This window comes from Aulonocara sp. 'chitande type north' Nkhata Bay, linkage group LG12 (genome assembly GCF_057382095.1).
Source record: "Aulonocara sp. 'chitande type north' Nkhata Bay isolate Kocher_YH1m ecotype deep benthic linkage group LG12, A_spYH_male_GT1.1, whole genome shotgun sequence".
Classification (NCBI taxonomy): Eukaryota; Metazoa; Chordata; class Actinopteri; order Cichliformes; family Cichlidae; genus Aulonocara; species Aulonocara sp. 'chitande type north' Nkhata Bay.
The window spans coordinates 30,082,541-30,110,273 of NC_141355.1; the positions used below are offsets into that span (position 1 = coordinate 30,082,541).

The 27,733-nt window shown below is 38.9% G+C and overlaps 1 protein-coding gene across 1 annotated transcript; it reads right to left on the minus strand.

Annotated features, from left to right (window-relative positions):
- On the minus strand, window positions 1-27,292 carry cspg4ba (chondroitin sulfate proteoglycan 4ba). Its single transcript, XM_086315010.1, has 10 exons — window positions 27,022-27,292; window positions 23,301-23,464; window positions 16,011-19,580; window positions 15,259-15,732; window positions 14,593-14,769; window positions 8,804-9,002; window positions 7,464-7,595; window positions 4,849-5,021; window positions 4,249-4,432; window positions 1-3,786 (listed from the first exon to the last, which is right to left on the minus strand). Exons 1-10 carry the CDS (start codon window positions 27,110-27,112, stop codon window positions 1,742-1,744), a joined length of 7,209 nt encoding a protein of 2,402 aa, XP_086171136.1. The 5' UTR covers window positions 27,113-27,292; the 3' UTR covers window positions 1-1,741.
- Between the last annotated feature and the right edge of the window lie 441 nt (window positions 27,293-27,733).

Consider the following 27,733-nt stretch of genomic DNA (forward strand, 5'->3'; position numbering starts at 1 on the left):
AATGGTGTAATTCGTCTTTTTTGTAGCAAGCATAGTGCCACAAAGTGGAGGGTAACAAGCAGCAAGATAGTTTAAATTACAGTGATAGCGGAAACTGCCAAAAACCCATTTAGGAAGGAAAGAAATAAGTGATAATTTGGTTGCTAAACATTTTTTTATGAGGAGAAGTAAACTAATAATTGACCAGAACGACTACACACGCATATTACACTGCTACTGCAGAAACTAAAATAAAAATAAGCTGTTTACAAACATTAGGTTTATTTAAAATATGGTATAAATAAATATGACACTTCTGTTACATGGCAAGTTACACAACTGAGTCGAGACTAGCATAAAATAAAAGGACAATTCTCTTCAGTATAAAATAATTTCATGCCAATGGTAATTTTATCTGACCGCAGTCTCATCCCCCAGAGCAGTACCATTCATTTACAGCAGTTACATTACAGTGTACACCAGACGTATTCAATAATTTGACCACATAAGTTAGAACTGGTTTATCAGTGATAAATAATAATTATATATCGTTCAAGGACTCATTTCAGTCACAGAAAATCTGCTCTTTTTCTAGGAAAGCCCTGTCAGCAGCTGTAGTACAGTGACGTTTTGTACACAAAAGTCACTCCTCAATAAAAAGCAAACATGCTACACCTCAGGTGAGTTGTAGATCAATGAGCCTATTAATAAATTATAGAATAATCCTTGTGTTTTATATTTAATAACTGAGGTAAAGATGTGAAGAGTAAGAGTAGAGTTGTATAATTTAAAAGATTTCTACCTTGATTTTTTTGTATGCACTTCTTTAAATATAAAAATACTGGAAAGAGTAAAATAAAATTACATCATTTAACCAAATGTGTTATCAATGACTTGATCGGGTCTATGAAGAGAGTGGTACAAAGCCATGCTGGGAAACATTTCGGGCAGATTTTCCTTTATGTTATGTCCCATAATTTTAAATGGACCTCAGTTATCAACAACACATGTAACCCTCAATAAAGGTGAATGACAAACTTCCTGAGTTTACAACATTTCTAAACTATAATATCTACACAAAATCTGCACAATCAGTTGAAATGCCAGTGTCAGTCTTAGTAATTCACAGTTATTAGAATCATCTTCCACTCTGCTGTTCATAACTCTTAATGGGAGAAACTGCAACATGCATGAGGACATTGTTGGTTACATATACATGAGGCACAAACATTGTTTATAATTCTCTACAATTACCACTTTGTAAATGCTCTAGTGAACAGATTCTGTCCCACTAACTGAATGTGCAGCAGTGGTTGTGGTGATGGACAATGAGTTAATGAGCTGTCCTGCTTCTGATAAATATATCGCAAAGGACGTTTCACATCCAGCAGACACAGAATATTGTTATCACCTTGTTGGGACAGCATTTAAGGGCATGTTTTAGCTCTTGTTTAGCTCTTTACAAAAACTCTTGAAATTTTCCTTGCTAAATTATTCTCCTTCTGCCAACCCAAGATGGTTGCTGACTGGTCTCTAGGCCCGTGTGACTGGGACTGTAGCTATTGGATTCAAGGTAACAGCCAGCAACCATTCGACAACCAGCTAGGGAACAAATATTTTTCCTTTGCAGCCTGTGTGACTAGGGCCTTATTCATTTCATCATATTGCGTCATACATCCAAAATGGTGAACAAGTTATTGTCACACCGTCAGTGGTCATGTAACTCTAAAACCTGAATAGTGACAACTTCTGCTATAAAAGATCATACCCAGTATTGATTCTTCTGCAAAGTGGGAGTAGCGGTTCTAATCATTTGACATGATGTAACAGGGGAGCCATTACTCCATGAACTTACAACCATGTTTGAATCTATTGCGTTATAAGTTGTGCCCTGGTTTGGTGTCAATAACCGATCAAGCACTGGGCTGCCTGGGCAGTTATGGTTTAGAGGAGTGACAGTCACAGTGGGAACTGCTGGGCTCCTTTGGGTTTGGCCTTGGTAAGATGAACTGTTTGGAAGACCGGTGGATGTTTGCTCCTGTGCTGTAGCAGTGCTCTGCTTTCTTTGCCTGTGGTGTCGAAGAAAGACAACCAGCACCACAAAGATGATTACAAGCAGCAGCAGCAGAGCAAGCAGTGGTAAGATAATCAGGAGTGGATTAGACGTTTTTTGAGGGTAGGACTCGACACGAACTGGTGTGTTTTTGAAGAGAAACTCCTCTGTTTGAGATGGTTTGCCCAGAGTTGTACCAAAAACGCTAGTTCTGTTGGAGTTTCCCCAGCGGTTGCGTCCTCTGAACTTTTGCTGGTTTATGCTTGGTTGTTGGGTGGAGAGGAAAACTGTAGACAGGACTGGAAAAGCAGTCTTGATTGATGCCTGAGGCACAGATGATGTAGCTGAAACAGGACTCTTTGTGGGTGGAAAAAATGCTGGATCATATGGCACAACTGTAAAATGTAATTCCCCTTTAGCAGGTTGGACGCTATCAGCTTTCAGAACAAATACTACTGAATCGTTTAGCTCTTCAACTCCAGTCATGTTAGCATTCAGCTCTAGGGCTACCTTCGCCTGCATGATCTCTTGAAAGGTGAAGGACTCCACTGGGATAGCTTTTATGGTCATTTTTAATTTTGGTCGAACCACTTTCCCATACCTAGGATGGGATAATACTTCAAAGACGGGGTCACTGTCACTTATATTAGCCAGTTCAGATGCATTGAGAAAGTTTACATTGAATTTGACCGTAATCCCATTGGGAATCCTTAAACCTTTACCAGTCTGGAGTAAAGGTTTCACAGTTATGTTAAGCACTTGGTCAGTCAGATTTGCCTCTGAAGTGAAAGCAGTGAACTCAAAGCTGTCTTCGACAGAAGAAAGGGAGATCATATGGTAGGACAACCTTCCTGTCTGGAGATCTTCCTGGTCAAACAGCGTAACCTCTCGGTTGTCTCTCAAAAGTTTGCCAAATCTCAGAGGCCTTGTAATCTGGTAGTAAACTGTGACATTTTTCCCATTGGTCTCAGCAGCAAGGTTGTCCTCGGTCAGAGATACTAAAGTCCTACCTTGCTGGAGTTCTAATCCAGTATTTTTGACAAGAGTGATGGTAATTTCTGACACTTCTAGGTTAAAGAGTTTGTATATTGGTTTATGATAGCCATCTGTAACACTGAAGTAGAACGCTCCAGAGACAGAACTTCCATCATGGACGAAACAGACACTTCTGTTATTGATTTGAGCTTGGGTAAAGGCCACTATTGACTCATTCAAACTTCCTTTGAGAGCCAAGTAACCATTGCTTGGCTTGCTTATCACGGAGAACTTAATATCATCAGGAGGATTGTCCAAGTCTTCAATTTTGAGATTTTCTGGCCCAAGGGCTATTGTATCTCCTTGTACCACCTTCAGACTTGGAGCTTTGGTTTTTAGCAAAGGTGGCTGGTCATTCACAGGGATGACTGTAATATTAAAATGCTCCACAACAACATCACTGTCATCTTCAGGGCGTTGCGCAGTTTTTCCCTTAGGATTAAGCCAAGCGCTGAATATAAAAGAATCCTGAGTTGTCTCCGAGTTGTCGTGTTTATAGGTGATACCATATTTTTTAATAATGAATTGTGAGAAATTAGGTTTCTCCTTGGTTAGGTTTCTCTCACCAACCACGATGACACCATGTTGAGGCAGAGATGTTACCTGAAACCACACCTCATAGGAGCTACGCTGAGGTGTAGGCAGCTTGGACATCAGGTTAGTGGCATCGAGCTTGGACTCGTCAATGATGACACTCTCCCCTTCTGTCACCTCAGCACCTGTCACCAAGCAAACTTCAATTAGTCAGTCCCAACAATGTGCTAATGTTAGTGCCATCATCTACAGTTTTAAGAGTTTGAGAGGTGGGTCCTAGGAGAAAGCACACCTGCCACTTGACTAATTGTTTTAAAAAAGGAGGGCTTGGTAGCTAATATTCTCTTGCTTCTCCCCAGCAGGCAAGCATGTGGCTTGTCTGGGTGTTTTTCTGGTTTACTTTTCTTTCTTTTAAACACTTAGGCACTGACTTTTTCTCCTCCCACTTTCATTTAATTAAACAAATGTTGGTTCTCTTAAACTCTGTTATCTGTGCCGTCTCCCAATTTCATCTGAATTTTACACCAGTTCAGAACACACATATTGTAAGGATGCTCACATGATGAAGTTAATTTTTTTTTTTTTACCTCAAAGCAGCAGCGTGTCTGACCAGAGCTGCTAACACAGCTGTAGAGTCATATTCATACCTGTGTTTGCAAGCAGGATTGTGTTGTGTTCGGGTCCAGTATTCTCATATGAGATGTCAAATCTGAAGGTCAGACTGTCCACTGAAGCAGGTGGTGATGCTACAGAGAAGGTCATCGAGTCCATGGCTTCCCAGCCAACTGACTCAACAGGAGTTTGAATGTAAAAAACCTCTTTCTTGTCCACCTGTGGTACACACACACTCCAAAGAGTCAGGCAAGCCAAGTTACAAAAGAAATGTACATCTATGAAGTTACTGAAATCAGCCATCCTCAAAATGAACATAATCAACTGTGTAATCTGTGCAGCGGCCTCATTCTTAAAGATGTTTCTGCAGTCTGCATAATATTTATTCATTACTTTAAATCTGCTCTGCTCAGCGGTAAATATAGGACAACCATCACAACTGTGTCTGTGTCACATAATAATCCACCAGTAATAATTGATTACATAAAAGCATTACATGTTTTATTCATACAGAGGAAATCTGGCAGTGTTCCACATCAGCGGAGAAAGCCTATTGTTTAGTCTTTCTCTGTTTCATATTACATAGCACATAAGGGTGATAAGTATGGGCATGACCTCTGGCTCCTCACACTTACCATATCTTGTGTGAAAGTGGAGATGTCTGCTGTTGAATTATTAGGCTGCCTCATCACCAGACGCCCCAGTTTAGGATGCCGTGTCACACTGAATGTTATTACACGGTTTGAGGTGTTGCTCATGTCATTGGTCACTGCTTGTAAATACTCATTTGTGATTGGTCTCGAAGAGCCTGTACAGAAATGAGAAATTAAATAAGAATAGTAGCTTTACTGATAAAGTGGCCTGCTTCAGCATCCGTCAACAAAAAGATTGTTTTATTGAATTGAGTATCAAGTTAGCTGAAACCACGCAGTTAAAACCTTTTTTTCTACATTTTGTAAGTTTTCCCCTTTGAATGCGTTCCACATCTTTTTGACTCCAAATTATGCAAAACAAGGTCTGGAATAGACCGATGAGATTCCTTTGATGTGTCAAATTAAAGCAGCACTGCAGACATCAGAGACATTTTTACAGCACATCCAAACAAGAATTTAAAAGTAGATCGGCTCCTTGCAGACGTAAATCTTCCGCTCGGGGAAAATGTAAAAAGAAGTGTCCACTGAGAGTAATAGGTGACTTCTAAGGAATTCTTTCTTCTTAAGATGGATTACATAGATTTCCACAGTCCTCCTGTCACTGTGAATATTGTTGGGATCCTAAAAGTCTGGTGATGAATGATGGAAATCAAAGATAGAGAGACAGAGGGGTGAAAGCACAGTGTAACCCATTCATCACTTTTTTTAAGCAGTGCTCCCACCATCCATATCTATCATGGGAAATTTCCTGCCTGGAAGAAGAGAGAGCAACAAGTTTCTTATCTTTTAACGACAAAAAACAAGCTTCTAATAATATCCAGTATTCCCACCATTAAGTAACTGTATCGGCCAATTAGATAATTAGCTTTGTGTACTAAAATAAAAGTGTAAATGTCTTTACTGGCACTACGACTATCCGTAAGAATGCTTTCAGGTAAATGTGGTTTCTAAATTCAGCATTTGCAACCATTTAGCAAGAAGTGTTTGCACAGTTTCCCAGAAAGCACCAAGACATTTAAGGTGTCTGTGAGGAAAGAGGAAAAATAAATAAATCTATCTTCCCTCCACACTGTGAAAGTGTTTCATGTCACCCCTCACCCCATCAAAACCCTTCATTGTCAGTTAAAGCTCCCATCCCGCCCTTTCTATATCTCACTCTCTCTCTCCGGCTTGCCTGGCACGAAGCACAAACAGGGCTGTCTCAGGCAGACAGTGGCACAGCTTTTCAAGTACCCACTCACCCTGTGGCTGGGAAGCTCAGCAGAGCGTGCCAGTTGGCTGTATTCTATCCTCACCATATCCGTTCCTTCTAATTCACACTGAAAATCTCCACCACTGACAGACTACTGAAAATCTCAGAAAACTAAACATGTTTGCAGACACAGTTAACACCCAGCTGGCCTATTTTTATCTCCAAAATATTAACAGTAAAAAATATCAAAACATTAGGACATGGCAAAAGCTGATTCACTGGTCTGGTATTCGGGGATAAAAGTGCTTGCTGCAGCTGTTGTAGATGTGCTGAATTATTTAACTAAAGGAATTCAGTGGTGTTTGGTAGCGGTCAGGCTGAGCATACAAGCAAATTTTGATGCAAAATACAGTTAAGTAGAGACTGATGGTGTCAGAAACAGTTAATGTTTCATAGAAAAAAAAATTCCCCACCCCCAAAAAAATCCTAAAATAAAAAGAGGAAACCAATACTGTGCTCATGGTTCTTACTAGTACCACAGAAAACTTGTATGAGTTGATGACTGAGGCGAATAAAAATATGCCGTTTCAGTTCTTTTCAGGAAGCAGCTGTACACTTGATCATGACACAAATACTTTTAAAAAACCTCATATTATTAGAAGGGAAAATAAAACAATGGGAAGCATAGTTAGTAGTTTAGACTCAAGTCTTTTTGTTTCTTGCTGTCAACAAATCATGTGAAAAAAAAGCTATTTGGTTTTAACCACGGCCAGATGAAGCTCATTACTTCTGTCAAGGAGGTGATACAGCTGGTTTTGGTTTGTTTGTTAGGAGGATGACCCAGAAACTTATGGATGGATTTGATCTAAACCTAGATCCAGATCCAAGGATTTCTGGAAGAATTCCTTACTGATGCAAGGAGGGTAAAATTCAACATTTAGCATAACATTTAATAGAATTTAATATTTTTGTAAAACACATCAAAGTTACATAAGACAACAGCTCAGTTCAAGAAAATATCAAAATAACCTCAATCCAGATTTGCTTCTGGATCAAGGGAGTTGCTTCGTGTAAAGAGTGAAGGGACTTTTCTTGCTTGGTGGAAGTATGCAGTGAGACCACATACTGGTTCACTGTTCCACTGAGCTCCATTATTCTCAAAAATAACACAGCACTGATGTACAAATCTGGGTCTGCTTTTCTTTTAGAATTGCACTGTTTGTAAGTTTTAGGACATCTTAAAGTCAGATATTTCATACCCTTTGTCTGAGAGCTGAGCACCAAGGAAGAGGGAAGAGGACAAATATTAAAAAATAAACAAATAGTTGTTTTTTTTAACAGTATTAAAAATATATAGCCAGTTTTAGACTTTAATAATCACAAGCTTCTCAAAGAACAGGTTTACCTGGAAAGACCTTTAGTGGTTGACTCTTCTCCAAACTGAGAGCTAGGGCTTTAGCAGTAATACTGAAGATTTGTCTGGGAGTGAAGTTCACACCATCATTGGCCTGGAAGTTGAATCCTCCTGACATAGCACCTGGAAACATAATTAAACAAAACACTAATATTAACAGATCAAAGGATAAGTGGCATTTCCTTTACTCAAGAAAAAACAGCCTTCATTTAGTTTTGTATGTACAAGTTTTTACTTTATTCTTGGCACAGACATATAAAAGAGCTCAAGAAAATGTAACAATTCCAAACGTCTAAGTAACCTCTGAGTATAGAACATAAATATTATAATGTACGTGTGGGTACACGCATGTAAAAAGAACACTTTCTTTTAGTCTTGCACGCTGTTATGACAAGCTTTCATGGTGGCACAAAACAAAGAAAAAGGTAGATAAAAATCAAAACAGTAAGCAGAACCCTGATCTGAGTCACCATTAAATGTTGACAAAAGTTATTCACTACGTCACAGCAGTTCCAGACTATCAAGTATTATCACCTTCAATCTGACTTTCAGCCCACTTGGCCGGTCTCATTTATGCAATCAAGCCAATGGATAAGAAAGAAGGTTGCACACCGTTCCTACAGATTACTCTAATTCACAGAGAAACTGGAGAGAACATCAAACTGTAGCAATTGCTAACAGCACCTTCTAGTGGGTACAAAAAGGAATGGCAAAAATAAAAGATTTAAAAATATTTGGAATTATTTCATTTAAACCATGCAAGAGAATGAAAAGAATATAATATATCACAGTATATCTGCTGAATACCCTATAGCAACAGAAACTACTCCAGTGTCCATCACAGAACATTAGCTTTTGTTTGGAAATTTCCAGTTTAGAGTATCGACTCTGGGTTGAGTTACTTCTAGAACACGAAGGACCTGAAACTGTACTTGTTTAGACCTTGAGCTTGTATTGCCTATGAGCTAAATATTGTGTTCACTCATTCTTAGTGTATGACCTTTATATTTGTGTGTGAGTTTGTGTTTAAAAACACAATTTTAATACAAAATGTTCCTTTTAACTGATGAAATAGAACCTGATTAAAGACTATACAAATTAATTTGGGCAGCAGACTATAAAAAATTACATACTGAATAATATTATGATGGTAATCTGGCTGAATAATTATTAATTACATTCCTGTTTGGTAGTTAGCATTTATCAAAATTATTTTAATATGAAATTGGCTGGACAAAGTTTGCTATTTCTAGTTAAATATTTAAATAATTCAAATTAAAATATTAAATTCAGTAGTCCTCTCTCTGATATAGCATGGAAAATACATTTACCTTTGTGAACAAACACCAGCTGCCCCTGGTCTATGTGGGCCTGGGTGAAGTTGAGCACTGCCTTCATCGGGGCGCTCTTCAGGGCCAGGTGTCCATTGCTGGGTGGAGTCACCATGAAGTGGAGCTCCTCTGGTGGTGTGTCTTGGTCCTGCACACTCAGATCATCCAAAGTGATTTCTGTCACTGAGGACACCCACACCTGGACAGGGGGCAGACAAGGACAGAGCAGAGACCATCTGACCTCAAGGAATCTACAAGATTTTGTTTGACAGGGCTCATAATGCAGAGGCTCACAGTGCATGACAGCTAAACCCAAGTTTGACATTTATTGTGGTATTTGGAATAAAAAGCTGCCACATCTGATCATGAAACTGGGGCACAAAACTTGCTAAAATAAAGCTTATTTACATTTGTAAATGCCAATCTTTTCCCATTTAATCTAGGCAGTGTAGAAGAAGTATGCAGTACAAAGTCTGTAAGGTAGAGCAAAATTATGTGCCATTTTATGAATTAAAAGTATCTGCACCACAGCTAAGCTACACCTACTTTCTGCAAAAATATAATAGCATACAAATGAAATAAAAGCCAGGCACATAAAAGACCACAGAATTAGCTCATGTGTTCCTGTCATTCATTAGCTAATGCAACTGACAAAGATGCTTTGAGTGCGAATCCAGCTATAAGGCTATTTCACAGGCTTTCTTCTTCTTTCTTTTGTCTTGCTTCTGTGCAACATAACATCCACAGAAGGACTGCTACAAAAAATGTTCTAACTCAGGCAAATATAGGTGGTAATACAATAAAAACCTCAGGAAAACTGTCACTCAAACCAAGGACATTTCAAGACTAAATATAGCCATGTAAACTTTATACACAGTTAGGTGTTCTGCAGAGTGTTGGTTTGGTACAGTGAAGTATTGCTTCCATGTAAATTCAAAAGCTCAAGGCTAACACGAAGAAACAGAGGATCTCATTCACACACAGAACACGAAACTACTGAACCGTGCAGACACTTGACAACAAAAGATGAGCTTCTACAGTCCAGTCCAGAAGAACGATTGCATAACAAGCAATTGTTGTTAGGACAGGTTGTCATTCCACAGTAATTAATGCAATGTTGTGATCAGAATGATGTGAATGTATGGCCTGTAAAATGCGATGAACTGCACAAACCTTTTCCTTGTAAGACATTTTGAGCTGTCAAAGAACACGTGTCACATATGATATTAACAACACCTCTGCTTTTATAACATGTCAGGTCACCAGCAGCAGCAATAACAGATCCCTGAAACTGAAGCAGCTCAAAGGAATACAGCCATCATTAATTCTATTAACATCTGTGCTTTTTATATTGGCACAAACCTGTCTTCTGTGATGAGAAGATCAATGCCAGCAATATTAAAGATGATAATTGTGTTGTGTGTACTTCCTAGGACAAAAATAAATTTTATTTTTATTTAGTCTTGTGTCAAATGCTACAAAAAGAAAATCATAAAACGATGATTTTATGAAATTAAATGTTATCTTGTTATTCCCTAAACATTCACGACTGTAAAAGTCCGTATAGATTACCTATAAGTAAAAGGTTTAAACATTCCGCTGATACAAACTAGGGTTGGGTGTTTTTTTTATTATTTTCCCACTGGCCACCCTCAGTCTAATAACCAGCAGTGGCTGATACATCTGGGTAGGTGTGTTCAGGGTGCACAGCCTGTATCTTTTGGTAATGGTGGAAAAACTAGTCCCTTGTAAGTAAGCTTGCTTATCCAAAGTTTCAGGATAGCTTGCAAGCTCAGAAATTTGTCAGAGGTTGGTGCTTTGTTCTATACCAGCAGTCCTCAACCCCCGGGCCACAGACCTGCGAGAGTTGAGGCTCGGGTGTTTATCGTTAACTTGGTTTCCCTGGGTCTTTTCCCGTGTTGTAGTTGTGTGTCTTATTTTGAAAGAAATATTTATGCGTTACCATACCGACCAGAGAGCATTAAGGGGTAGAGAGGAGGATGCTACTCTGAAATGTTGTTGGCGCATTTCAGGAGGATGCCGCTAATAAAGTTACACAATTACACAGTGAATTCGCATTTATTATTATATTTACAAAATACCACAGTTTTTGTCTTGGCTGTATCATTTTATTTTGTTGTATTTTTCTGTGACGCCTTAAAGGCCAATCCGTGAAAACATTGTCTGACATTAAACTGGTCTGTGGCGCAAAAAAGGTTGGGGACTGCAGTTCTATAATATCTAGCATCAACCCTAAAATGCCAGATCTCCATAGCAGTGTTTGTGTTCAACCATCTACTTTAGCTCAACACACTGGGGTGCCATGGAGCTATTGGGCAATTGTGTTGAACTTGTTTGTTTACAGAGCTGAATCTTTAATGACAGAGCACAAAAATAGGCCAAACAAAATGTCAAAAATCATCCAATACAACAGTTTCAAAAAGAAAACAGATTATAGCTAAACTGTATATTAACAACAGAATCAGTAAATAGCAGTGCTGACAAACTCACTGCCCACTTTGTTTGGGACACCTCCTCAACTTCTCCCTAACATAAATATTTAATCAACTTATCATACGGCAACAACTCTGCATTTAGGTTTATACATGGTCAAGAAAACCTGATTTAAGCGACTCTAAATGTGTATTTCAAAAACTGTTGAACACTGGGATTTTCTCAGAGAATGGTCATTAAGAAAGAAAATATTCAGTGAGCAACAGTTCTCTGGGTGGAAAGCCCATGTTGATGTCAGAAGATTGGAGTGATGAGTCTTGATTTCTGCAGCAACGTTTAGATAACAGGGCCAGAATTTGGTGTCATTAAAGAATGAATCCATTCTGACTTGTACCAACAAGTATGGTAGGTGATGATGCTGTAATGGTAATGGGGATATTTTCTTAGCACACTTTGGACTCGTTAGGTACAAATGAGCATCATTTAAACACCACATGTCCATCTCTTAATAGCTACAGTGTACCCATTTTCTCATGACTGCTTCCAGCAGGATAACGCACCATGACACAAAGCTCCTATCGCATCAAATGTGAAAATTACTACTAGTACTAGAAAACTGTCAGCGAGTATCTACATAACTCTATACGGACCAAGATTCATACTTTTAGCTTTTGGTATGAATGCTGAGAACCAAACAACCAAAGCTGAGCCAGAAAGTAAAAACATTAATTTTAGGGGCAGTGGATAGTAGTGGATTCATTATTTACCACGTAATTATTAATCAGTAAACAACTTACCGTGAAGACATCACTTCACCTTGCACTACTGTCTGTTCAGCTGAGATGCTAAAAATGCTACACGTGATGCACACTCTTCCAAACTTGAGTTTCTATAAATTGTTTTTTTCAAATCACACAAACTACATGATCACAGCATTTCTAAATGAGTTAAAAAAAAAAAAAAGAAAGAAAGAAAAAAAGTTAGGTTTCTACTTAATCAACAGATATAACGTTCTAAAAAGAGAACAAGTAAACACTTCCTGTTAAAAAATATTTTTTGTATGTTTTACAGAATTAAGTTTCATCATGTGCTTTTTTGTGTTGAAGGTGTGATCACTGTTGTTTTCACACACTTACCGAGCAGACTCTTGTTTATTGGCAGGTTTGTGCTTGGTGAAAGGTGGGCAAAGTGAACAATTATCACAGTTTGCAGAAGAGAGAATTTTGAACAAGAGTGAAACAAAAAAAGAAAGAAAAACAAAAAGAAAAAAAAATGCATTCCTTACTTTAAAAATATAGAACTAAATATGTCAAGTTGGATCTGAACTTAAATAAAACACTAAACACTGGTGAATGGACCTGAAAAGCTCAAATGATAATTAGCAATGAGCTGGCCTTATACTTTAAATTGTTACATTATTTAAATGGATCATAATGTATACCAATCAAATAGAAGCCTCTGGAATGGGACAACACACACTCCACATCAGCCCTGCAGCAGAACATCTTAAGTGAGTGTGCGTTCTTCTGGTGTGAAATGACTCCACCTCCAATAATCCCCTATTTAACAGGAAGTCACAGCAGGACTGATGAACAGCACACATGAGATATGATAGACCTCATGCTGCTGCTTATCAGGCTACAGCTTTAGTAATAGAGATGACAGATTAGACAAATTTATTTGAGTCATTAGTGCAAAACCTAAACTGCTTGATGCTTCTTTTTAACATGTTTTTAATAAGATGTCTTCTTTTATTTAATCATGTGTCTGTCTTAGCCTTTATTCTCTTGGCAAGTTCAAAAGGTGGAACGCTGCACTATGAGAAAGAGTCCTCACAACTCAGTGCAGCATCGCCATGAACAATACTGGTTTCAGTTACACAAGATATTTTCAAGAAACAATTGTTGGTCTTTATTTCTGTAAATAAAGAGTTGAAATGTGGCAAAAGGAGTAGGGGCTATGACCTGTAGCAAACAGCCAGCAGCTAATGTCACATCGGGTACACATTTACCATGTGATATGTGCCCTAACCACTCAGCCACCATCTCTCTCTCTCTGGAAATACTGGAGTATTTCCAAGGGCAGGTAACGTGTACTGATAATTCCAGCTTGCAAAAAGAAATATAGCAAGTCTTTTTAAAAAACTGAAACAGAGAATGTAATATTTGCATAAAAAGTGTTTTTTCTAAAATAATTCAAATGCATATACACACATGATTGCAAGAAAAAAGTTCACTCTCTTAAAATCATGTGCAGGGCATTTTTAAGACCAATGATTAGAGGTAAGACAGGGCCACCTTGTGGCCACTGATGAATCAGCTCCCTAGACTTAAAAGCCTTGACCTCCAACTTAACACATATTTAAAAAAGAAAAAAGAAAAGAAAAAATGGCTCATTTGATTTAAATTTAACAGAGCACACATGCAGATCAGTTTGTCAGTCAACATCACCAAAATGTAAAACTTGCCAGCTACTCTTTAGCACAGTAAATGTTAGAAGTTGCTCCTCTCTGTGTCTGCAGGATCCCAGAGGAATTTGAGGCATTTGGGGCACAGACTACAAAGACCTATACTTCAAACTCTCCTTACAGCTGGATCTCCTCCAACTCCAGCCAGAGTTGTATTTGTATTACAGAGTAGCACAAGACAGCACTGCTCAGCAAATATACACAAAAGACAACTTGTTTAATTTATAAGTATAGATATGTATAACATATCTGAGTAGGGATTGCTTTTCACATACAGTATACTAAACATATATTAAATAACCAGAACATTTTCCTTTGGTAAGAAAAGGACAAAAATAAAGGTGAAGTAGAGCAAAAGTGGACCAAAATGAGGCAGCGTGGTCACAATGTTTACCATTTTTAAACACTCAACACTTGAATATTGTTGAACAGATTTTATTTATGGAAATTTATTTTCACCATTGGATCTACTGTCTCTGTAATGCTCGGAAATAATCCTTGACTTAATTAAAAGTTTTTATAATAAGCCTAAGAAATCATTTCCAGCCACTCCAGATCCCCCAAAAATAGCAGCTCATTGTTCAAGTCATTGTGATATATCTCAATACTGGTTAGAGTTGTTTGAAAATTTAACTTCTGAACATCATACCAGACTTTCCTGCAAGTTCTTTTTATGCTTGATTTAAGTTGCTATTCTATGCTGCAAACCCCTATGGACCCTCTTCCACATAGCAAACATAGTTTCCCCCATCCACCCTGCCAGCCAGCCATGGCAACTTGTAACACTGCCCACATGACAGTACGCTCTAGTGCCAGACCTCCTAGTAAAAAAAAAAGTGTCTGAAGTTTAAATATAGAGCAGACTCACCCTGAGGACCCTGTTGGTTATAATAACAGGAGGCTCGTCGTTGGCGGGTATAACCTGGATGTGCACCATCTGAGCTGCACTCTGCTTCCTCAAGCTCGTATCATTGGCCACCAAAGTGAAATTGTCAGCTAAGGTTTCACTGCTGTCGTGGACGTAGTAAATGAACTCATGCTCCACCTGAATAATGATCACAGAAAGGATAGACTGGCATAGCAAAGGGTCTTCCAAAACACAGCAGTGCATAAAACTACCTTATGATGCTTAGGTCACAATCTCTTCTCTTGCATATAATTTCCACATGATAATAATGTGAAACCTCTCAGAAAATACTTAAGGGCATAATGACAAGATTAAAAAAAAAAAACTAGGAAAATGATGATATTCCTATTGGGATAGGGTGGGAAAGATTTTTCTTTAAAGCATTTAATGAGAACCAAATCGAAGGTTACGAAGGTTACTTAAAATAATTAGTCCAGTCAATTAATGAGTAATTGATGGATGCATCCTCTAAATTCTAAACACTTGATGCAAACAAAAAAAACCAAACAAAAAAAATAAAATAAATGTCACTGCGACACTAAATCAAAGCAGTTTTATACCCACCCAACTGCCAGTCTAATGCTATTTTCTGTGGTAACTGTAAGAGAGTTTGTCAGAATATCTCACCTGCCTCCTGGTGAAAGTGGTTATGGCCACACCAGGATGTCGTGAGTGCTCGATGTGACCATGCTGCGGGGGCTGAGTCAAATTATAAAAGAAGTTGATTCCCGAAAAGTGTCGATTGGTGACTTTGAGCACATCCTGCGTCAGTGCTTTGGCCGCACCTTCGTTCAGTGTGATATTGGAGACTTGAAGTGGGATGAGCAGGGGGATGATGTCTACAAACATTTTAATGTTAGTGACATCAGTGACCCCGTTGGTGGCATCAAGGATGAAGGTGTCGTTGACTTTGTTTGGCTCCACCTGCACATACTGAATGTTCCCGCTGTTGATGTCATTTTGGGTAAATGTGTTGACAGGGGACTGTTTGGTTCCGATGTAGCGCTCTTCCGCTTCAACAAAACGCCTGAGAAAGCCATAAGATGGGGCTACCTTTACGGTGAACACAATCTCAGATGGCAGGTTGTCCTCGTGGGTGACCTGCAAGAATCAGAAAACATTTGGTCCTTAAATTTGAAATGTCTCTTGTGTCACTGAGGTTTAGTTGTCGTGTGATTCTCAACAAAAACTGGCAAAATAGTAAAACATAAAAACAAAAACTGGTCAAAGATTTGTTTTAAGCCTTTCAGCAGCATACAAGCAGTTGATGTAATATTTCCTTCAATTCAGATTACGGTACTTATTTCACTCATTTATCAAAAAAAAACTTTAATTGAATGCTTCAAAGAAATTAAAGTTCTTTAAATGAAAATACTCACCTCTAGTTTAGTTTCATCAATCTTTGCTGGTTTTCCCTCTTCCACCAATAAAGTATCATGATGCTGTACAATGGGAGGTCTCTGATGACTTTCCAGGTAAACCTTCACATTGACCCTGCTTGTGAGCTGAAGACTTTTAGCTTTCACCGTTATGTTGAAATAGTCTGTCAGATATTTGCTGTCATTGTGCCGATAGCGGATCAGCCCTGCTTTTAAGTCAGCTTGTGTGAATGTCACAACGGTTGTTTCATTGCGGTAAAGACTTCCATGCTTTGGACCATCGTCTAACTTGAAGATAACCTCCTTGTCATCTCGGATGTCCAGATTTGACATTACACTATAATTGCTGGTGGAAAAGACCACTGAATGACCTTTCTGGACCAGCAGGCCGGTGTTATTGTCGACTTTCAAGAAAGGGTCATGTGCACTGATGTGTAAAAGGCCTGACACAAAATGTTTTCCATCGGAGACAAAAAGTACAAATCTGCCAGAGCTCACACCTTTGTGAATGAACAGCACCCGCTTTTCTTCCAAATCCTTCTGTCGAAACTGGAACAGCCGATAAGTGGTGTCATTTACCAGCACGAGGTCTCCCATTGGGATACCACGTCGAGTGTAAACCAACTGACCGTCATCAAAGTCAGAGTCGGCATCTTGATATTGCAGATCTTCTGTAGTGAGTAACTTCTGTCCATCCCTTACTACGTGGAAAACTTTATCAATTACACGTACTGGTTTTTGGTCATTTAGCAGCTGAATGGATATGTTAAAAACACTTTCCTTGGAGCCAGGTTCATCTTCTGCAATAAAAGGTTTGAATCCTTGGGTGGTGGAGGCTATGAAAGTGAATTCATCTTGAGTCGTTTCACTGTCATCATGGACATATATTATACGTTCCTCTAAAATATCTTTATTACTAAAGGTTAAGATGTTGTCATAGCTAGCATTGGAATTTGACTGACTTATACGGACTAGCTTTCCATGTTTTGGGCTGTTTATAACTGTATAAAACATATCCTTCGTGCTCAGAGTCTCTGCAAAGAGCTCATCTTTGGTGATAAGCTTACTTTCTCCCTCCTGAAGTGAGAGTCCTGCATTTCTAATAAACACGCTGTTAACATCAGCCTTAATAGAAAACTGAAAATCATAGTTCTGTGACTGAGCATGTTTAGAAACCAGATGAAATTTGAATCTGTCAGTTGTATCTTGGTAAGGTCTGTCAACTAGCTCGTAATGCACTTTTAGATCTGTTACATCTCTTTGGCTAAAGGTGGAGTTCTTCTTTAAGACTATGGTGTTGAGAAGTAATTTCCCTTTCTTTGGTGTAGTGAGAACCCGAAAATATAGGTCATCCTCTGAGAGAGTCACACCTTCAGTTGTGGCAAAAAGACACTCTGAGTTTAGTGTCACTTTCCTCACTTTATCCAAATCTATCATAGTGTTTCTCACCAGGTGGTACTTTACCCACTTCACAGTGATTGGGAACAAGATTTCAGTGGTTTCCCTTGCAGCCACATTAACTTTACACTTGAAGTAATCAGTGGGATTAGATGTCTGGATGTCTTGGAAAGTACTAACATATCTCAAGCGCTCCTTTTCTAAAAGCCTTTGTGAAAATGAATCAGTATGCCTCCATTCACCACTTGAGTGAAGTCTCTGGAGTTCTCCATACTGAGGTGGTTCAATGACATCGTATCGAATGTCTACAACCTGGTTCACAGCATTTGTTTGCAGAGCCAGCTGCTTTGAGCCAATAATAGCAGTTTCTCCTTGAATGATATCAAGGCCTGTGTTGTTAGCAATCTTATACTCGAGTGCTACAGCCATAATTCGTAAAACTACAGTGTTGCTGACCTTTTCCCCATCACTAACTCTCAGAACTATCCTTGAATTTCGAACCCCTGTGTGAACGTAGTATACCCTCAGTTCGTCTAAGTCTATATATGAAAATGAGGTCACTGCCTTGCCTGGGTTGCTTTCAACTTCCAAGTATCCTGCATCAGCATTCAAGTTCCCAAGTACAGAAAAGAAAAGGTCTGTGTAATTGCTGTCAATGTCTGTTGCCATCAAAACATCAGTGGTGAGGCGTTTCTTTGAGTTCTCCAGCAGAACAAAGAGATTTCCTTGAGGTAGACTCAACTCAGGTGCATCATTAGTGGATGTCACTGAAATATTGTAGCGGTACAGTTTGGTGCCCTTTAAATAATCAGGAACTTGCTTTCGACTACTAGAAAAAATTGAAAACATGAAGAAATCATCCGGTTCCTCTGAGCCTCCGTGGATGTACATTACTCGCTCATGCCAAAGGTCCAACATGCTGAAAGTATTCTCCTCTTGGTCCTGATCGACATCAAGCCTTATCTGACCTCGAAGTGGTTGCTCCTCTATCCGAAACATAATTTGAGACTGTCGAATGCCAAGTTTTCTAAAGTCCAAGAGAACCTTGATGTGTTTGGCTTCAAGAGATGCTCGACCACCCTCTTGGACTATAAGGTTCTTAAGCTGCACAAAATTGAAACCATACCTTCTGTCCAAGCCCCATGCAAGTGTGGACATATCAATCGATGGTGTTGGTGTTATCAAGTGAAAAAGAGATCCTGGAGTATTTGTTGGATTCAAAGCAGTTGGTGGATCTGATTCTTTCTCTGGCTCACAACCAACTGATATATCTTTGGTGACTACAGCATTAGAGAGACCCATCTTAACTCTGTTAACTGCAATGTTCTTTAGACATCCTTTGAAGGAACCTCCCCTGGCACGCTTTCCAGATATAGAGACAAGCCCCATCTTTTTGACTTCAGATCTTGTGCTATCATCGATGCCTCCAACAAAAAGATAACCTTTAAGCTGGAGCGCTTTTGGGTGAGGGATAATGCCAGATTTCACCATCTCTCCATCAATAGTTAGTTCAAGGCTTTTGGAACTGAAATATAACTTGATGGAATGCCATTTTCTGTCATTGATGAGCGTGAGTGAACGAAGCTCAGTTTTGGTTTCACCTGTTCCAACAACAGCCACAAGCAAACCGTCCTGAATCTCCAGAGCCACAAACTTCTCCTCTCTGGCTGCATTGTACAGGATAATTCCCTCTTTAGCTGAAGTGTGCATAACACACTCAAATGCAGCCTCCTGCTCAGTAATCCAGGTTGGAAGAGAAATGTAAGCCCTCGAGCTGAAGAAACTGATAGGGTCCTCTTCAGTGGCAAAGAACTGGGGACTGCAGCCTAAAGACACTTCATGAACATTCTTGTATCCGGTATATGGTCTCAGTGATGACAGCAAGTCACGTTCATTGAAAAGTACATCATCCATGCAGCCTCGGAAGCAAACTGGGTCTCTGGGCAGGTAAGGTCTATCCAAGCCCCCTGAGCCTCCAACATAGAGACCATCTGTGTTGAGACTGTAATGGGGACCTGGCACCTTTACACTGCTGTGAGAGTTTGAGTCAACAGTAAGAGTGATGTTGAGCTGCACATGATGGACTTCCACATGGTGCCAGGCCAGATCGTTGAGATGGGTTCCCCGGTCTGATTCTAACATCTGCTCCCCCGATCCAAGATCCAATTTCAGCTGGGAGAAAGAACAAAAACAACTGGATTACAAAATATGACATTTTACGAAATATTATGCAAATGCACAGAGCAACTTAAGGAGGAAATTAAGTAAATTTAGGCTTATTATTACATAACAATAAAAAAGTATTTGCTCCCACCCTGATTTCTTTTTTAAATATTTGCTATACTTTAATGTTCCTGATCAAACAGTATTTTCTATTAGATAAATAGAATGCAGTTTTTAAATGAAAATCTTGATAATTTAAGGGGAAAAAATATTCAAACTTACATGGGCCTATGTTAAAAAATAATTGCATAATATAGCAGGACAATGATTGGAAGCATATTACCTCAGAAATAGCTAAAGAAAACAAAACTAAATAAAAAAAAACCCCTCTTCAATGTGGCTGAATTAACACAATTCGGCAAAGAAGAGTGGGCAAAAATTCCCCCAGAATGATGTGACTCATTGCCAGTTACTGCAAATGCTTGATTGTACTTTTTGCTGGCAAGGGTGGCACAACCAGTTATTAGGTTTAGGGGGCGATTACTTTATCACATATGGCTTGGATAGCTTTTTAAATAAAACCATTAATTAAAGACAGCATTATGCATTTACTCAGGCTATCTTTATCTAATATTAGATGACATCAAACATCTAAGTGTGACAAATATGCAAAAAAAAAAAAGTTGGATGGGTATAAAATACTTTTTCTAACTTTTCACTTTTTCCAATACCCTTTAAAAAAAATATATCCCACATTAAATATGACTCATTGCTAGGAATGCTAGTAGTAGTATGCAGGTCCAGCATGTGGCTCCAGACCGATTACCTCAGGAAATACTGAATGCACTGCCATGAAAATTTGGTTTATGGTCCCCGAAGGTTGACACTACGGACTTCAGCGACTGTGAAGACCTATCAACTTTTCTCTAAGGACTTTATTTTATGTTTGTTTAGTTTAACACAGTTTGACATCACTGTGACACAAACACTTACAGCATATAAAGTCTTAACTTTAATGACCCAACAACAGATTGACAGAACAGAACCAACATTGTTGGTTCTTAAAACAAGGATCTTGATATATTTAGTGATATCCAGAATACTTTGGTAAATTGAACACCATCAGGAGTTTAACATAAATTAAACAAATTCATGGATGAACTTTGATAACTTTAGTGACTCCTTAATTTTTTATCCAGTAATGCAAAACCACTTTTGTGCTCAAGTACATGTTATTTGGTATGATCATACAGAAAATATAATTTTAATACAATCTAAAATTGTTTATACAGTGGTACACATGTAAAATAATAATTCTTGAAATATTTTCATTGTACAAGCAAAAGTAGAGAACCCCGAAGGAGAAGCAAGATTTAAATTGCTTATTTTCCATGATGTCACCTGTGATTATAACAGTGAGCTTTGTCTGTCGTTTAAAGCAGGAAGAGCACTATTATCTTTTTGCCTTCAGCTATGTCCTCAGAGAATCACATCACCTTCTCAAACTAATGCACCATTTAGATGATGTGCTTGTCAAGGCTTGCTGTTCAGTCGCCACTATTCATGGACTGGTTTCCGGGAAGCGACGCTCATGCCTGACTCACACGAAATGAGACCCCAAGCCAGAGGAAAACTTTTGTGACGGAAGAAATAAAACAAAACAAAACCCTAAAATGGTAACCAGTGCCAGTTTATGAACACGGAGTTCACTCCTCGTGCTTACTAAGGTACAACTCTGCAACACAGTTGTCAGTGTGATTCATTCCCAGCAGCGAAAGTCTAACACAAATAGATGCTTAGTCACAGGGATTTCTCTAGTCTGAAGCAGAAAAGCTCTAATGCATATCTGATGACTTCCTATGTTTCCTATGAATGTGTCTACTTACAAAAAAGTCTTCTGGCAGTATATCTGTGCATTCTGTGTGCTGATTTAGCCTGGCAGGGCTGCTTACAAGATGCTTTAGAACAGGGGTGTCAAACTCAAATACACAGTGGGCCAAAATTCAAAATGAAACAAAGTCGCAGGCTAACATTAATATTTATTGAAAAAAAATTCTTCCTCCAGATATAAGAATGAATCTTTTCTTATGGACTCAAACAAGTTTAGCTGAAAAACTGAATATGGAACAAGCAAAGTTTAATACTAAACAATATATATATTAGCTGTATAATACCAGTAGGCCAGCTCTAATAGTAATTTGGTATGGCTTCGCGGGCCAAATGTAATTAGACTGCGGGCCAAATTTGGCCCGCGGGCCAGAGTTTGACACCTATGCTTTAGAAGCTATCTTCAATGGACATTTTGATTTACCTTTAAATTCTCCATGCAAAGCTTCTGTTACAGGACTTTAATGCTTGTGGCACAAGCTTATCTTTAATTACTAAATTCCTGTGTAAACCTACTGTACACCTACATTTTGATAAATACAAAATAAATCTCAAAAGGTGGCAGTGAATGCTATATTTAACCACATACAGCTTCCTTTTAATATAAAACTGTTGCTGAAACATGATATTTCATTGTTTTCCACTCCATTAATTAAGGCTCATTCTAGTATGAAATTCAGAACCCAGATAAACAGGAACCAATAAACTTTGTGAAATAATCATTATTACAATAACAGATCAGTGAAAAAAAATCTGTATGATACATGTTTGAATACATTTGACTTTCATTCACAGTTTACACAAATTTATTTATAAAAGCGTTTCATTTTGAACAGACTGAGCTTTGTAGGCTGAGTTTAAGAGGACAGCTCATGATTGAACAGAACAAAAGCCACTGGAGTGTAGATATATAAGTTTAAGATTAGACTGATGACAATATTTGAACAACAATGTTTAGGTCATTTAACTGTGCATACCTTCTATATTACATTACATTAGTTATTATACTGTAGAACATCAGGTAAAGAACAATACACTACTTAGAGATGGGATGACTAACTCATTCAATAGTTGCAATGACAAACAATTTTGTGATATTTCATGTTTTATTCTTGGACTCTACTATAGGTCTGCATGATTGATGGTTTAAAATAATCCATATTTATTACATATTGGGCTTTGGTGCCTTTGGTCCTTTGTTACATGGAAGCAGTTGGAAGTAGATTTTTGGGGGTATATCATGAAGAGCTATAAGAAGAGGGAATAAAACTGTCTGAAATGGGGAATTTAAAGGAGTCTGAAGTCTGAACTTTTGGCTCACAGAGATTACTTGCACATATATTGGCCTCATTACTTTGGCCATGTTTAATATGAGCATCCACAATTGTAACAGACGTGTGTTTCACTGTCATCCAGCCTCTCAATCATGTGGTTTGAGTGACTAATCTGTCCATGATCTCAAAAATCTTTCATCATCTCGTTGTGTTCACTGTGACAAGAAGTGACTGGTATGGCATTAAGACTCAGCTCACACCACACAGGCTTGTCAGCTTGTGTCAACGTGTTCAGAGACTGACACTGTCAACAGAGACAGAGCCACAGCTAATGGTGACGAATGTTTGTTTGTCCAAAATGCACATACATGTAGTCAGACACAAAAAGTAAAAACTGGATGTTGTGCATATAGCATACTGTGTGTGTGGGTGTGTGTGTGTGTGTGTGTGTGTGTGTGTGTGTGTGTGTGTGTGTGTGTGTGTGTGTGTGTGTGCGCGCGTGCGTGAACGTGTGAAATTATATGCCTGAACACACATGCTCATGTCCTGGAGCCATGGATGTACCCACCTGCAGGCGACCTGTGTGGAGCTCTAGTAAAAAGTAGTGGGTCTGTCCAGCGGCGAGAAACAGCAGGCCATTTGTGCTCGAGGTTCTGAAGCGAATGCGGAGCACGTTACGGTCGGACGACTGTCTCGCCTTGAGCTGTACAAAGCCGTCACCATAGAAGGAAGCTGCGAGAGGAAAAGGGATTGGAAAAAAAAACCTAGAGACTTAGAGGAAGAGTACATGTCCTCAATTTTGGTGTCTTTTTTCAGGCTAACTCACAATTATTTAAACTGAGACGAGTACAAGAGAGAACTGGGACAGGAAGTAGAGTAGCAGTGACTACAACAAACAGAGCAAGTCAAGTCAAGCATTGTGGTCTCAATATAGTCGACATGTGACATTTAGATATAAAAGCCAGCATAATTATCATCAAAGCTGTTCTTTACAAGTGAGCAGACTGTGTATAAGTGGGAAGGGCACACACAGAGCTTTACACCACACGCTGCGCACAAATTATACCTCACCTGATTTCAAAGACTTGTCAGATTCTCTGGATCTACTGAGTTTAGCCTTCGCGGTGGGCTAGTTACACTTAAAAGGCTCCATGCATTCAATTACAACAAGAATACAATTATTGTAGCTTTAAAGCTTTACCTATAGAATAATAACCACCTTTAAGACGAAACTAAACTCAAGCCTGCAGAACTGCAGGTTTATCTCTCGTTAGTAGCTGTAGGAGAAAGTTGTTCATGGTTTCTCTTAAATGTATAGCAGTTACATATGTTGACTTTAATGCCATAACAGCAGTGTACCAACTGAGGCAGTGGATGTGGAGGAGGCTTGCAGGAAGTCCGTCATGTTCGGGCATGCCCTGCCCTGACAGGAACCTTCAACCTGAACATGAAAGGCTCTGACGTCCCCACATTGTCTGTGGCCCCATGTTCCAGAAACAGCGTGGCGGACGGACCCAGCTGTTTCTTCAACATCACCTCCCTGCCATTTCACATCACCCTGTAATCTAGGCTAACATGCTCTGAAGCGTTTTTGTCTGAGCCTCCATGCCCGGGCACCACCAGTTCAGTTTTTAATGAGCTCCAGAGTCCCCAGCATATTGAATGGTTAACAAACTGAAGAAATGTGCCCATTCTACATTTGATTTCCCCCCCCCCCCCCTCTCCCCCCTGCTGCTAATGAGCTAAAAGTGCTCAGTGGGGGAAGCTAGATAAAGTTAATGTCTGCTCATGCATTACTCCGCCTCCTAAAAGGGTTAATGCACTAATGTGCAGTTTGCTTAAACTGATCCACTCTGTGTGGACCGTGCAATATTTTCTTTTTAAGCAATTCGATCAGTTAAGCATGTTAATAAGCCCTTGAGGCACATTAAGATACAATAATCAATGAGAATGAATTTAAAATATAAACAACTAGAGAAAGGAAAACAAAATAAAACTTAGTTTGTATAACTGAGATGGAGCTTTAACACATCTAGGCCATACGTGCTGTTGCTTCATTTAGAAATTCTATACATAGATATATTTAAAATCATACACATTCTTATTTTGTTAACCTAAATTTATACAATTTTGGCTTGCTTTACATGTTAACAGCCAACTCTTATTTACTCCCTGCAAACAAAAGTCCAGACTTTAAGTGTCAACTAATGCTATTTTGTCAACCATGAGCTAAATCATCTGGTTAATATAATGTCTAGTAATTAAAAAAACACTTTTTCGTTTAACCAAAACAAACAACCACGATATACTTACTTATTATTTAATAGCTCAAAAGAAACTAAAATGATTGTCCCTATTGTGAAGCCAGAACTACGGTGGCCCCTAGAGACAAAGCACGTACAAGTTCCAAATAGCACGTACAAACTCCAAAACACTTACAAATTCCAAAGCACGCAGAAATTCCAAAGCATGTACAAACTCCAAAACACGTACAAAACTCCAAAACACATGCAAACTCCAAAACACATACAAAATCCAAAACACCTACAAATTCCAAAGCACGAACAAATTCCAAAGCTGAAATGAAATTAACTGACCAGTAACCAACCTAAGTTTGAAACCCTGTTTAGATGGAACTGTTAAATGTAGCTGGAAGTAAACAAAAACTGATATCCACAAAGGCATCCAGCCTTACTTATCTCTATTTATTTGTCCCGTGCCATTCATCTTCATGGTTCTGTGTACATAACAAGGAATAAGCACTTCCCAAAACTGTTCAAGAGGAATGCATGAACATTTTTCTCTTAAATTCACAAGGATGGACATGCATGCTCAATTGTATTTTAGCGTCATCAAGATGACGTTTAAGTCATATGACTGAAAGTCATGTTTGGTTAAAACAAAAGGGTCAGAACCTCCCCATCGCTGCATCTCCCAGTTTGCTTGTGAGGAAGTGGATTCTGGATCAGATGAAGAATGATGCCCCCCCCCCCCCCAAAAAAAAAGTAAACAAGCATTCTGACATGACCAAAAGTTTGAATTTTTGAGGGAATGTTAATTAAAGAGCACTGCAGACTAACCAGAAAACAATTCCCATGTTTTGAATGTTGCTCTATAATCTAGATTTCAGCAGGGTTAGTTTCTGTGCATTAAGGACATTTTCTAAGAGATTTCACAAACTGCTTTTTCAACAACAAAGCCAGAGAACACCTAACAGTTAATTTTAGGGGCGACAGCAGTGCTTGTCACTGCCTGTGTGCTCAGTTTATACAACAAATCAGAAATGCAACTTGACTGAAGTGCCTGTTTGGGTTTTTTGTGGACTCTCTGTTGCCCTTGCTTGTTTCATAATGCAAAGACAGTAGAGATGAAAAAAAAAAAAAAGAAAACATCCAGAAATCCACTGAAGTAAGGCAAATATCTATACAGTAGTCATGTGCAAAGAAGGATATAGTAAGTGAGAGTCACTCTGAAATAATTCCTGAGGCCAAAGCCTGGATGAACTCTGAATTTAGATGACACATGTCTGGGATCAAATTATTCAAATGGGCTAAGGAATGCTCACATGAATGCAAATAATGTACAGCTAAACTGAAAATCACATCTCCCTCCCTTTAGGTCTCCTAAGGCAGCAACAACTGTCCATTTCTTTGAATTTAATTGAGTGTGCTACTGTCACAGTCTGATAGTTCTTTCACTGCAGTGAGCATCACAGTCCTATTTCTGCTGCTGTCTCTGATCATATCAGACTACTGTGGGCGTCCATACAGAAACAGATTATAAGAATGGGTGGGGGTTACTTAAATGAGAGGTATACTGATGTTTTCAGCTGAGTTAATATAAAAGTAATCACAGGGTTGTGCTGTTTAAAGACTAAACGAGCTGCTATTGTTGCTGGGAGTAATCGTGACACTGCAGCCAAAAGACCCTGCAGCCTACCCTCTATCACATCGTGTTTAATCCTGTTAAACTCAGGTCAACATTTTAGGACCTGTGATGCAGAGTAACGCAATATTATGTACCGAAATCCGTCAACAAACTATTGTTAAGTGATAATAAGCATTAGTGCTGTAGTTTATCACCGCCAACAAATATGGTGAACTGCACGCACAAGTACGAGGTATTTATAAACTGTTAATCACAGCCAGAGACTACAAACTAAAAACAGCGAAACAACTCTTCAAATTTAACAAGGGATAGATTAAAACACCCTGCCACTGAACGCATCATTAAATAAATGTATCGCTGTCGTTTTCATTTGATAAAGTCAGATAAGTTGCAGTTGTTACCTCCTGACGCCAAATGGACAAGAAGCGACCACCAAAGCAGACCACAGAGCCACAACTTCTTCTTCTGGGTGTTTTTCCCAACAGAGTCCATCTTCCTCGTCTCGGTAGAAACGCTAATGTTTAGCCGGCAGTGGAGTCACATATTTACAGACTGGTTTTCACTTCTTCGCGCTTCGCTAACGCGACATAAAGCGACTAGAAGCTGGTCGTCCGACCAGTCAGAGAATGTGTGCACTGCCCGGACAGTCAGCAGGAGATCCCGAACTGAAGCTCCAACTGACCCTCGCCAAACTCCGCCTCGTGCGCGTGCGTGCACGGGGAATTTCAAAATAAAAGCCAGGAGCGAGGGTAAACGCTGCAGGGTTATTCAAGCAAACGGCGGCAAGTGGAAACAAAGATTGAAAATGTAAACAGACATTTGGTGAGCACACAGTGAAGCTGAATTAGAGTCATTCGCCGTTATTAAAATGCAGTCACGTTTAACCCAATATCTGGGAATCTATTTTAACCAAAGCCTAATTTAAACTAATTATTGGGGAAAATGCTGCTGATAAGAGAACTAAAGAATTAAATGACCATTGCCAAAAGGGGGAAAGCATTTGCAAAGCGCTTGGAATCAGTTTGTTTGTTTGTTTTAAACATTTGTGCCCAAGCCACCTTAAAGGGCTAAAAGTTTCAAGGCACAACTGTTTTAATATCTAAAGAAAATTGG